General features: G+C 45.4%; 1 protein-coding gene across 1 annotated transcript in view; it reads right to left on the reverse strand.

Moving 5' to 3' along the window:
- The window catches only part of si:dkey-22o22.2 (putative neural-cadherin 2), an 86,939-nt gene extending 74,257 nt beyond the window's left edge, over positions 1 to 12,682 (reverse strand). The window contains exon 1 of the mRNA XM_068729838.1: positions 11,327 to 12,682. Coding sequence (XP_068585939.1) covers positions 11,327 to 12,302 — 976 coding nt within the window. The 5' untranslated portion in view covers positions 12,303 to 12,682. The remainder of the gene's footprint in view (positions 1 to 11,326) is intronic.
- Positions 12,683 to 13,002: the final 320 nt, after the last annotated feature.

Below are 13,002 nucleotides of genomic sequence, written 5' to 3' on the forward strand. Positions count from 1 at the left end.
AAACGTTAGGTTTATACAACAAATCGAGCGTTAGGTTTATGCAACAAAACGAGCGTTAGGTTTATGCAACAAAACGAGCGTTAGGTTTATACAACAAAACGAGCGTTAGGTTTATACAACAAAACAAACGTTAGGTTTATACAACAAAACAAACGTTAGGTTTATACAACAAAACAAACGTTAGGTTTATACAACAAAACAAACGTTAGGTTTATACAACAAATCGAGCGTTAGGTTTATGCAACAAAACGAGCGTTAGGTTTATACAACAAAACAAGCGTTAGGTTTATGCAACAAAACGAGCGTTAGGTTTATGCAACAAAACGAGCGTTAGGTTTATACAACAAAACGAGCGTTAGGTTTATGCAACAAAACGAGCGTTAGGTTTAGACAACAAAACCAACCGTTAGGTTTATGCAACAAAACAAACGTTAGGTTTATGCAACAAAAGTTAGAGAAAGTTATTGTAGAATAAAAGTCGTAAACACTCTGAATGACACACATGTATCATCGTTTTCTTCTATTACAAAAACTTAACAGATTCACTTCACTGTACATTTCACGTGTGTGTGTGTTTGTTTTACATCGATTTTACAGCGTGTGTGTGTGTGTGTGTGTGTGTGTGTGTGTGTGTGTGAATATTTGTCCATGTGTTGAAGGAGGCATATGGGTCAGGTACCCTGGGACCACTGTGTGACAGCTGGCAGTACATGTGTGTGTGTGTGTGTGTGTGTGTGTGTGGCAGATGGACTGGTCAGACTGGAACATCAGAAGCAGATCTTCTGGTGTGACCACCATGATAGACACACACACGACAGTGTAACCAACAAGTTCATTTGTAGGTCGATTCAACGGTTCATGAAAACGTTCACCTCGTTTATGGTTTTAAAATAACATTTGAAGGTATCATGTTTTCATCAGACTACTGAAATAGATTCCATGGCAGGTTAAGAACACCATCAAAACCTAATCAGTTTATCACACTTTGGTAATATAGACCAAATACCATTGATAATAAAGGATACTTTAGGAAATGTATTTACCCTTCAAACTGTCGCTTGATTCACCTGTTCAACCTCAGAGTAAACTCTCTCTCTAAAGATACACGTGTAATAAAACCTGCTAATCCACCAATGTGTTTGCTAAACATTTTTATTGTCGGTATAATAAAGAGGAGAGAAAACTTTTCATTCCTGCTGCTCTGAATCATCGGCGACGAGGCACAGCGGGGGGGAATTTAATGTAAAGGATGATGTGTGTGTGTGTGTGTGGGGGGGGGTAATATTTGCTGAGAGTCGCACAAAAATCCTGCTTTTACTGCTGGAAACGAAGCTGCCTCCAGAAAATGTTGAATGTCCACAATATCTTCTCTCCGACGGCTTAGCGAGAGGTGATGAGCAGCAAGTAAGCAACGTGTGTGTGTGTGTGTGTGTGTGTGTGTGTGTGTGTGTGTGTGTGTGTGTGTCTTCTTACTGAAGCACACATACATACTGCTTCCTGTCTGACAGACAGAATCAAGTCTGAAGAACTTAAACGTCTAATTAAAGACATCTACATGTATTGAAACGTTTTGATTCGGGATCCATGTGATGGAGGAGGAACATGAATATTCATGAAACATTTTCATGGAAATCTGAAACTCATCCGCCTCTTTTAAATCACTTCTTAAGACCCACTGTTAGAGACTGGCTGTAATCTGTATTTATTAGTTTCTTCTTGTTGTGTTGATTTTCATTGTTTCATCTATTGTATTGTTTTATTAGGGTTTAACTCTGTTTCGCTGTATTTGGGCCTCACTGTTGAGCTTTCTGTTGTTTTATTGGTTTGCTTCGTCTGTCAAACTGTTTCTAAAAGGTGCCAGTTAAATTAAAGTGATTATTAATACGCTACGCTCAGAGCTGGTGACCTGGAGACCTGTGGTCGTGTCCTTTTTGAAACAAAATATTTTGGACTTATTTTGAAGGTATGTATGACGATGGTGACGTTTAGTCCATCCTTATGTTATGTTGTTTATATTTTACTTAGTTGCCGTTCTTATTTGAAGAACAACCGTGATGTTTTTTCTTCAACCTAACGAAGCAATTTTGTTGCATAAACCAAAATGTTGCTGTATGTTGGCTAAACGTAACCGCCACGATAAATGAAATATCTTAAAATGCGTATCGTGACACGCAGAATGTCTTTCTATTGAAACCTCTCCATGAGATCACGATGCAGAGAGACAGACGTGTTAATATGAAGCTTTTATTACACACGTTGCAGCACATTGAAACATTATTGTATCAAATCATTTTGTATTATCCATATCGTCTTATTTCACTAAATTATGCTGAACACAGTTCATTACATTGAACACACTCATCCACTACAAGCAGCAGTATTATTCCAGCTGTATCTAATCTAAATTAATTAATTCAAACATTTGAACTTGAATTCTACCCCCAAAACACACATTCTTCATCAATAATTGACATTTGTGTGAACTAATAAATCGATGATGACTCTCCACGTCTCAGTTCAAAAGCATCTTCTCATCCTTCTTTTTAGTTCTCTTCAACATTTGTCAAATAAAGTTCAGCACTAAATCATTAATTTGTCTCAGATGGCTTTTAAATTTAAGTGATTCTTAAACTCTACTCCAAAAAAGGATGACCAGACATGCATGCGGTATATTAATAATTACAAAGCATATATGAAGTGCATTTTAAGCATCAAGAGTTCTAGGCAAAGTGTAAAAGTTCCCAGTGGCCCAGGGTGGTGGAGATGGTGGTGGTGGAGGTGGAGGTGGTGGAGGTGGTGGTGGGAGGGGTATTCTGGAGGACAGGGATCACCGTGTCCCTCCCGACTCCGGCCGCTGATCCCCCTGAAGACACGAGTTCAGAGCAGATAAGCTCCAGAGAGACGTTTCTTTAAAAATCGGCTCCACAACCTTGACTGGAAGCGAAGGAGGAGAGAGCCGCGAGCGTCGCTTCATCTCTCCGTCCGTCCGACGTTCTCCTCCGGGGAGGGAGGCGAGAGGAATCAGAGCCCGAGGGAGAGGAGGAGGAGGAAGATAGAGGAGGAGGAGTGTCACGGTTGGAGATTGACAGGCGTTTGGGTTTGGTAACGTGATTGTCCACGCTGCAGGGATGAGTGAAGGTCATAAACTGCTGCCGGATAAAACCACCCGATAGAAGTTCTTCTTTTGTTCTCGACTGTGAGCGTCTCTCGTACTTCTGAGACGACTGTCATGCTCAGACCTTTGAACGTTGAAAGAAGGGAATCCTCCACATCCAACCAAAGAGACAGCAGAGTCCTCTTTCTGAAGAGCAGGAGACCTCGCTGCGTCCGTCGAACTCAAAGTTTATTGAACAGAAATGTTTGAAACTCGTCATAACGATCCTTCACTTCCTGAACAAGTCCTCCGACTCATACCACCGCATTCTGTTTGTTTCAAACGACGTGGTTAACGTTGAGAGACGGCGAGGGACACAACGGAGCTACTTGGTTAAGTTCAAGCAATAAAAAGCTACTTGGCTAGGTTCAGGAAAAGATCGTGGTTTGGGTTAAAATAAGCACATCTGTGACTCAACTTGACGTAACTATTTAACGTGACGTTAAAATAACTCAACTTTGACTTTTTGGGACCCAAACTCCATTCTCCTGGTACTCGCTGTCTACCTCATTTTTTGCCGGGGTTTTGGAGCGAAGTTAAAACTATGTCGGTCGATATTGAGAAGACACGCCCCTGGTGCTGATTGGCTAACCAGTCGTCCTACCGCGGCGCTCGTTGGTAGATTTCTTTTTTTAACCGAGCAACGAATGCCGGGCGAATCCATGCACTTGAAGTCGGTGGAGATCGTGGATTCAAAAAGGTCTGGCCTCAGGAGAGTCAGGAGTATTAACTTCATTAATACTCAATACTTCACTTTCATGATCCTCCCTTAAAAAACCTCTGAACCCCAAAACCCGCCGGCGGGATTGAAAAGCATGTTTTCTTTAAACAATCCGCAAAACTACACCGTTTATCAGAGCCAGAAACTGTATAAAACATCATTATCGACAGATTTTCATCTTTCCGACATTCCTCAAACACATCACGTGTGACGAACGCTTCTATCAGAAAAAGCAGCAAAAACAAACACGTAGAGCTTCCATTTTTTCTTCAAACATTGGTAACACTTGTGCACGTGATAAAATGTTGGATTTGTAGATGTAGGTTTGTATGAGTGATGTCATCATAACTGTGTTGTTCTCACTAAAGGCATGTTGTAGTTCTCTCTACTTCTAGTCATCATGGTTCTGTTTCATAGAGGAGCAGGACTTTTATTTTGAAAATCAAAGACCACAGAGAGGAACATGTGACGGGAGACAAAGAAACCAGCTGTGTGGTTCAGAGAGAAGCACCTTCAAACATGAACATAAAAAGCCAACCAGCATCTCATCTACTCAGCTGTAAGAGAACAGCAGCAGAGTGTGATGGGAGACAATTAGCGAGGACACGTCAACACACACATGAACAGACACCATGATGTGCAACAGCCCTGAGCGTGTGTGTGTGTGTGTGTGTGTGTGTGTGTGTGTGTGTGTGTGTGTGGTCGGGGGGGGGGGTGAACATGCAGGAAACAGATGTGCAACATCTCTCACATACATGTTCACAAACACAGCTGAGGGTTCTGAGCAGGACGACGCTTTGTGGTTTTTAAAACGTGACGGTAGTTCAGTCACTGAGAGAGAGAGAGAGAGAGAGAGAGAGAGAGAGAGAGAGAGAACGTCTCTCTTCATTTCTCTTATTTCATCCCTCGTTCACACACTGTTCAGTCGTGTTTCCTCACAGAGATAAATATATAGAAACACTCGTACTTAAAGCTGCCCGTCACAGAGACTGTGACGACTCATGTCTTTATTTTCGTCGTGCTCGTGACTCATAAGACAGCATGAAGCACACGTTTCATTAAGTTTCATTCAATTACTAAACTACAGGCTGCATCACCGCTCAAACACAATATTCTGAAATCATTCCTTTAGCTTTAGAGAGTGGTCATCAAGGAACGCTTGAGGCAGGTTCAACCCTCTGAGGTCAGAGGTCAAAAAGCTTCAGGATGGAAACAGCTGAGAGAGATGAACACACACACACACACACACACACACACACACACACACACACACACACACACACACACACACACACACACACAGCCTTGATCACCGCTTTGCTCTACTCTGAGTATCACAGGAGACTCTGATATGCGTGTGTGTGTGTGTGTGTGTGTGTGTGTGTGTGTGTGTGTGTGTGTGTGTGTGTGTGTGTGTGTGTCCCCTCTGATGTCTGCTCCAGACTTTCATTAATTAACAGATCAAGGCTTCTCAAGAACTGACACTTGGCTGTGTGTGTGTGTGTGTGTGTGTGTGTGTGTGTGTGTGTGTGTGTGTGTGTTAGAGGATCAGGTGTTTCCAGGTCGTGTCATACGGATCATGACACGATTAATAAAACGTAATTCAACATCAATCTCATGTGTTGAGCTCGAAAGAGTCAGGATGTGGTTAGCCTAGCTTAGCACAAAGACTGGAAGCAGGGGGAAAAGCTAGCCTGTCTCTCGTCAAAAAATGATTCCAGCATCATTCCAACGAAAACCACAAACTCAACAGATAAAAGCAAATACAAAAAAAGATAAAACTCATTCAGTCGTGATCTTTTGAGGTGTACTTCTGTTTCAGACGTCGACACATAAGATGCTTTGCAGTGAAATCTAATCATTCAAAAAGCTGTTTGTTAGGGAGTCTAGATGATGAGCGCCGATATGAAACAAAAATAATCAAATATTCAACTGTTAAATCCCCCAAATAGCTCCTCGCTGTGAGCACGTAGCACGTAGCATGTAGCACGTAGCATGTAGCACGTAGCAGCGCTGCTGCACTGAAGTGCGTGTTGATGGCTGCAGCCTGGTGACCTTGTCCTACTTGGTGAGTGGTCTCGCCCGAGGCTACAGCTGATTGGCTGTCAATAAGCTATTAGTTCAGCAGATACAGAAACAAAGGGGGGGGGGGGGGGGGGGGGGTCAGAGCTGTGCGAAGGTAAGAGTTTATAGAGCTGACGTTATTTACTGTTAGATGTAAAGATGTGTTATTATATTCAGGCGTAGCTTAGCTTAGCATAAAGACTGGAAGCGGGGGTGAAACAGCTAGCCTCCCAGATGAAGGTTGCACCGCGTACGTTTGATCGATAGAAGAAGAAATCTCCGATCTCTTACTTTCTCTGGAACAGACAACGATCCAGTGGATTTCCTAAAATGTGAAAGTTTTATTTTTAATATCTCCCATTGGTTCAGCTACTTAATGTGTTAGCTCAGTGACGCTAGCCTCCTAGCTAACACATCTTAGCTCATTAGAGGACTTGAACGATGTCAACAGCTGACAACAACGTGTACCAACGGCTGACGTATTTGTGCTAAGCTAAGCTAATCCCATCTCATGTCCACTGCAAACACCTGCTCCTTTAACCTCGTGGTTCACCAGCTCTGAAAACGAGCTGCAGAGTTTGTTTGAGTCGAAACCGTTGATGCTAAATGTGATGAATATGGAACATTATTTATGTGTTTATGATGCTGCTTTGTTGCCTTTTTAAAAAGGTCATTCTAAAGGGAGGAGGGGGGGGGGGGCTTCAGTGAGTGGTCACAATAATTTATCCTGCAGCCACACACACACACACACACACACACACACACACACACACACACACACACACAGAAATACCAACAAATAAACATGCATGCTGACAATGGTGTGATCAATGGATATGTGACACTGACAAACACACAATCACTGTGACGCTCAGCAGCCTCGAGGACACGCAGTCCTGTGGTGTTTACTGTCTCTCACACACACACACACACACACACACACACACACACACACACACACACACACAGCTGTGGTGCGATGGCAGGTTGCTTCAGGCCTCGGGCTGAATCCAGAAATAAAGACAATAGAATAAACAGGAGGGGAAAAAACAGTGTGTGTGTTTGTCACCTCAGGGCTGCCAAGCACAGAATATCTGTAGGACAGAATGACACACCAGAGCCATGTTTGTGTAATAATGTGCATCTCTGCGTGTGTGTGTGTGTGTGTGTGATAAATAATAGTTAGGAGTGAAGCTGTGGTTTAATGAGGGAACAGGCCCGTCGGTGGGCAGCCAGCTGCATTCATTTCAGCCCAACAGGAACATGTTTTCTCATTTAAATATGCAAATCCACACATTCATTACAGTTAATGGGACAGTAAAGAATAAAGAGGACTCGCTAGTCTGTCGGAGTCACGCGCAGAGATTTCTGCTTTTGTTTGTCAAGATGCTGTTTTACTAAATCCTCCCTGACTGGATGAGACCGGGTTGAGCTCCCTGAGATCAGCTGATTAACGTTGACAGCAGCTACAGCTAGAACAGAAGCGCTGAAGATGAAGATGTTGACTGGATGGATCCGACACACGGAGCTGTTAAGTTGATGAGCTTGAAATATTTATTGGATCTGCATGAAAGTTTAACTTGGAGGTTCCTGAAGTCGATGTGACGCGACGGACTGGGTCGGCTTTTTTAAGACGTTCTTGTTCAGCTGAGGAGCGTCGAGCTGCTGTCGGTTCTGAGCGGCAGCGGTGGTTCTGATGGTTCTGAATGGCAGCGATGGTTCTGATAGTTCTGAATGGCAGCGGTGGTTGTGATGGTTCTGAGAGGCAGCGGTGGTTGTGATGGTTCTGAGTGGCAGCAATGGTTCTGATGGTTCTGAATGGCAGCGATGGTTTTGATAGTTCTGAATGGCAGCGGTGGTTCTGATGGTTCTGAGAGGCAGCGGTGGTTGTGATGGTTCTGAGAGGCAGCGGTGGTTGTGATGGTTCTGAGTGGCAGCAATGGTTCTGATAGTTCTGAATGGCAGCGGTGGTTCTGATGGTTCTGAGAGGCAGCGGTGGTTCTGATGGTTCTGAGAGGCAGCGGTGGTTCTGATGGTTCTGAGAGGCAGCGGTGGTACACGGAGGTGTTCATGTTGGACACGCTGGAGGACGAACAAACTAAGTGAAGCGTGATGAACCAAGCGTTATTATCTGTCCCTCATCTCATATTCATGGAGACTTTACTACCTTCATACAAACCTGTAAACAAGTCAAGTACTACATGTATTACAAAGAAACAAAGGAAAACACAATAAGTACTTCTCACGAGTAGAATAACTGCGTTTGTTTGATAACTGACGTCAGTAAAGGACATAAGTTACGTGACACAAACTACGGCGCAATAAGTCAGCGTTGACTTTGCTTCAGACTGTGTTTCACACACTAAAAGGTGCCTGATTTTAAACGCTTCATCACGTTTTACTCTGTTAATATGAATGTTTCATTGTTTTCAGTTCAAATCAAGCAATTTAAAAACACAGTTTAACTAGGAGGAGGAAGCTGGAACGCACTGACACACACACACACACACACACACACACACACACACAAGGACAAACAGATAGTGTGTGTGTGTGTGTGTGTGTGTGTGTGTGTGTGTGTGTGTGTGTGTGTGTGTCCTGTACATTTATTGAATGCCAAGGACTCAGTAGAGTCGCTGCCATCTGCAGTGATGGACGACCAACTGTGTGTGTGTGTGTGTGTGTGTGTGTGTGTGTGTGTGTGTGTGTGTGTGTGTGTGTGTGTGTGTGTATGTGTCCTGCATCGACTGAGAGTCACTCAACCAAAGTCCAGCCATCAGAAACCCTCCTCTGACACCATGTTCTTTATTGTACGTGTTCGTGTTAGAGGTCGTTATTAAATATGATCAGCAGGGAGAGCTACTGTACCTCTTATGGTATCATATGCACAGCTGTATGATCTGTTATTCAAACAGTATCTTTGACTGACTTAATGAAGGGGTTTCTTTATTTATGTTTCCTATAACGGCTCATGATTCATATCTAGTTGAACTGTTGAGTGAGGCTTTAGAAATAGGCAGAGAGGGACATGTTGCACAAAGACACATAAAGTCCAAATCTACAATATCATTATTTAACTCAACGATGGCGTGAGCACAGAGAAAGATATTATGAATATTAACACAAGAGGAATGTTTTGAGGATGAGACGCAATTAATTTGAGCAGAAGAAGAAGAAGACCTGAAAGAAACGGTCAACGCGTTCACAGAGACTGTCGACCAATCAGAGGCCGGCGTGCGACTTCCTCGTTCCAACGCATCAAAATCAACCGCAGACGAGAGACACACACACACACACACACACACACACACACACACACACACACACACACACACACACCTAATTTCTGTAAATAAACAGAGTGGTTGCAGATCGGTTGGACTGATTAGCCGGATCTTCTCACCACAACGTCGAGCCGCTGCCGTCCAGATGTTGGGAGGGGGGGGGGGTTTAGGCTGTTAGCTAAACATTTACTTTAGAGGGGGGGGGGGTCATCCAGTCAAACTACTGCAGTGACACTGATTTACTTTCTTCTTGTTGGAGGCGGTTCAGGAGCTAGTTCTCGCTGACAGATGAGGATTTCTGGGAGAGTTTAGTCAGGTTGTTCCAAACTACTTCCTCTCCAGAGTTCTGCTTTCATTCATCGAGATGTCCGCCCGTTCATCCGCCCGTTCATCCGCCCGTTCATCCGCCCGTTCATCCGCCCGTTCATCCGCCCGTTCATCCGCCCGTTCATCCGCCCGTTCATCCGCCCGTTCATCCGCCCGTTCATCCGCCCGTTCATCTGCCCGTTCGCCTCCACCTCAATACAAAGTAAGACTAAAACGGAGTCTGACGTTCTACGCAGAGAACGACGGAACATCGAGCAACTCGACTGAAGGTCAAAGCGTTGAGGTGTCTCTCAGTCTAAAGCTCTGATCCACAGTGAGGAACAGTTCCTCCACGCTTCCACAACTTTGTGTTTATTGATTCTTCAGGGTCTGGACGTTCCTATTTCAAAACTCCGTGACTTTTCCAGGTTTTTCATGATTGTACGAACCCCCCCCCCCCCAAAAAAAAGAGGGTGGATGTAATTTGATCAGATCACAGAATTATAAAAGAGAGTTTAGAACATTCACCAGTTTAATTAAAACCATTGTTTGGTTTTCAGAACTTTTCTCATTCGCCATTAAAGTCAAGATGGAAAGTGAAAATGCCTCCGTCGCCACGGCGACGTCGTCACGGTGACGCCATCACGTTTGTGGACGTTTTGAAGCCTCGAGTTCGGCGATGTTGCCGTCGCCACCTTGTTTTTCTTGAAGCAGCTTTAACACATGAAGCGTTGGCTTCACTTTAAAGAAGCGGAGGTTGAAGCCTCGTAGCTCCAAATCACGCTACATTCTAGGCCCGCCCACTTTTCAGTAGTCCAATCAAAAGCGAGGGATTTTATTTAAATCCATTTTGTAACTCAAACATTCTGTAGTTATGAAATCATTTAACCAGATAAATCAGGAGGGTTGTGTGTGTGTGTGTGTGTGTGTGTGTGTGTGTGTGTGTGTGTGTGTGTGTGTGTGTGTGTGTGTGTGAACAGTATTTTGAAAGTTTAATGTGTGTGAAGTGAGTCCAGGTTTGTTTGCTTTGCTCACCTCACACACACCAAACAGTCAATTCTGTTTGTCCTTTAACAACACACCTTTCTATTTGAGTGTGTGTGTGTGTGTGTGTGTGTGTGTGTGTGTGTGTGTGTGTGTGTGTGTGTGTGTGTGTGTGTGTGTGTGTGACGATGATGTGAGGAGTGCTGTAAGGAATGAATGAAAGAGTGGAAAGTAGCCGGTGACGGTTGAGGTCGATTCAAACTGCTGGAAACGAGCCAACACACACACACACACACACACACAGAGACACACACACACACACACACACACACACACACACACACACACACACACACACACAGTGTTTCTATAGATGACACTACCACCACTCGTGAACCATCAGATCAAACTCGACTGAATTACCAGAATATGAGCTTCATCCTGATATAAACTAAACCAGCTCGTTCCCCCAGAATCTGCCTGAAGCATTGAGGAGCACTGAAGATGAAGAAGAAGATGATGAAGACTCACTCTGATGCTTTCTCATAAACTAGATTCACTTGATGAGTCTTAGAGGCCTCTAGAGTTTGAGATTAGAATGATCTGGTTTTTAAATGCTGTGAACATTAAACATGTTTATGAATGAAACGTTTCTTCACAGCGTGGAACCTCCAAACACAGACACGAGAGTTCTTCATCAAACTCAGCAGTGAACCATCACATCACTGCATCCATGACCCCCACATGTTAAACATCGAACCAGGTCTCAGCAGGTAAACCAGGTCTCGTTCGAACGGAAACGGCTCTTCTTACCTCGCGGGTTGTGGATCTTCACCAGAACGTCAGTGGGCTCCGGCAGGCCGCGCGCCAGGTACAGGCGCCCCGAATCCCGCTCGATCTGGACCGGCGAGTCTACCTCGGATATCACCTCGAACCACCGCTGCTCGAACTTCTGGTCCGGCACCGTGAACACCAGCTCCCCGACTCTGACGTGGTCCGGGACGGTCACGGTGTAGGTCAGTTCCTCGGTCAGAGCCCGGGGTCTCCGCCGCCGCAGCGCACTGCTGGAGCGGCGGACGTTGACGCGCAGGAACACCGGCTCACCGACCAGCGCCACGTCTCCGCCGTCGCGCGCGTAAAGGCGCAGAGTCACCAGGCTGACACCCAGGAGGGACCCGATCAGCCTCACCTGCCCGGTTTGTGGCACCACGTGGAGCAGGCGAGACTCCGGTGACGCGTAAAAAGTGACGCGTCCGTTCCTCTCCGCGTCGCCGTCCTTCGCGTCGAAGCGGGCCAGCTCGGTGCCGAGCAGCGTCAGCTCGTCCGCTTCGACCGTCTGGTTCCCGCAGGTGAACCGCGGGACGTTGTCGTTCCTGTCCGACACTTCGACCTGGACGGCGGCCGGTCTCCTCAGACACCGCGGAGGCAGCTCCACCGTCAGCTCGTACATCGCTATGAACTCCCGGTCCAGCGATTTGGCGGAGACCAAGCCCAGATGCCCCCGGTGGTGCCGGTCCCCGTGGTGGTGAATGAGCCTGAAATCCGATGCGTAATCCCCCATCAGGCTGGCATTAAGGTCCGCGCCGGGGCAGCCGCCGGCTCCGACCGGTAGCAGCACCCCCTCCACCGGCGTACCGGCCGGGGAGTTCTCCGCTATTTGTCCGTAGTAGTGCGCTGGATGTCCGGGAGGCGCGGACGGACACACCGGGGAGGCATGAAGCAGCAGCAGAGGGAGCAGGTGGAAGAGGAGGCGGTGCAGGAGAACCGGTCCGGTTGCAGCTTTGGTCATGTTTCCATCAAACCCGTTTCAGTTGGAGAAGACAGCAACAGGAGCAGATCTCTAACGAGGGTTCTATTAAAAGGATTTTACGCCTTAAAAATACAATTTGCAGGAAAGCTCCGTGATGTATTAATAATATCTCTAATGATATTAGTCCGTTTGATGCGTGAAGAGAAGAGTGTTCAGTCCATCAGTGATATTCCTCTCCAGTCAATTCAGAATTCAAAAAGACTTTTACGCACAAGTGAGAGAACAACAATAATAATAATAATCACAGTATTTTCTCCTCCGTTGCCACTGGTAAAAAATATATATAAGTGATATTAAAATATCATGTTTTTCTCAGCAGTTGAGTTCCAATATTTTCTGCGCCAAGTTCCTCCAGCGTGTTCCGGAGCGACTCCACCGGAGGACGGATCAGACTGACGGGCACCGAGACACTCAGCATATTCCATGTGGCTCCGCGGGCTCCGCCCACCACGGAGGAGAGGGACCAATCACGTAGCGGGGACCGGGTCCGAGTGACAGGGTTTAAAGACCCGCCCACTGACATGCTGAGTCAGCTGATGGAGAGAGAAAGAGAGAGAATTATTTCTTTAAGAAAATGTTACATAGTTGTGACGTCTTTGTATTTTTGTAACTTTTTAAAGAGTAAAATATATTTATTTGTTTGTTTGTACACATTTATGTGCAGATCTTTAATTATTCT

The sequence above is a fragment of the Cebidichthys violaceus genome, unplaced genomic scaffold (assembly GCF_023349555.1).
Source record: "Cebidichthys violaceus isolate CVI_PGR_0920_01 unplaced genomic scaffold, fCebVio1.0.p SCAF_48, whole genome shotgun sequence".
Classification (NCBI taxonomy): domain Eukaryota; kingdom Metazoa; phylum Chordata; class Actinopteri; order Perciformes; family Stichaeidae; genus Cebidichthys; species Cebidichthys violaceus.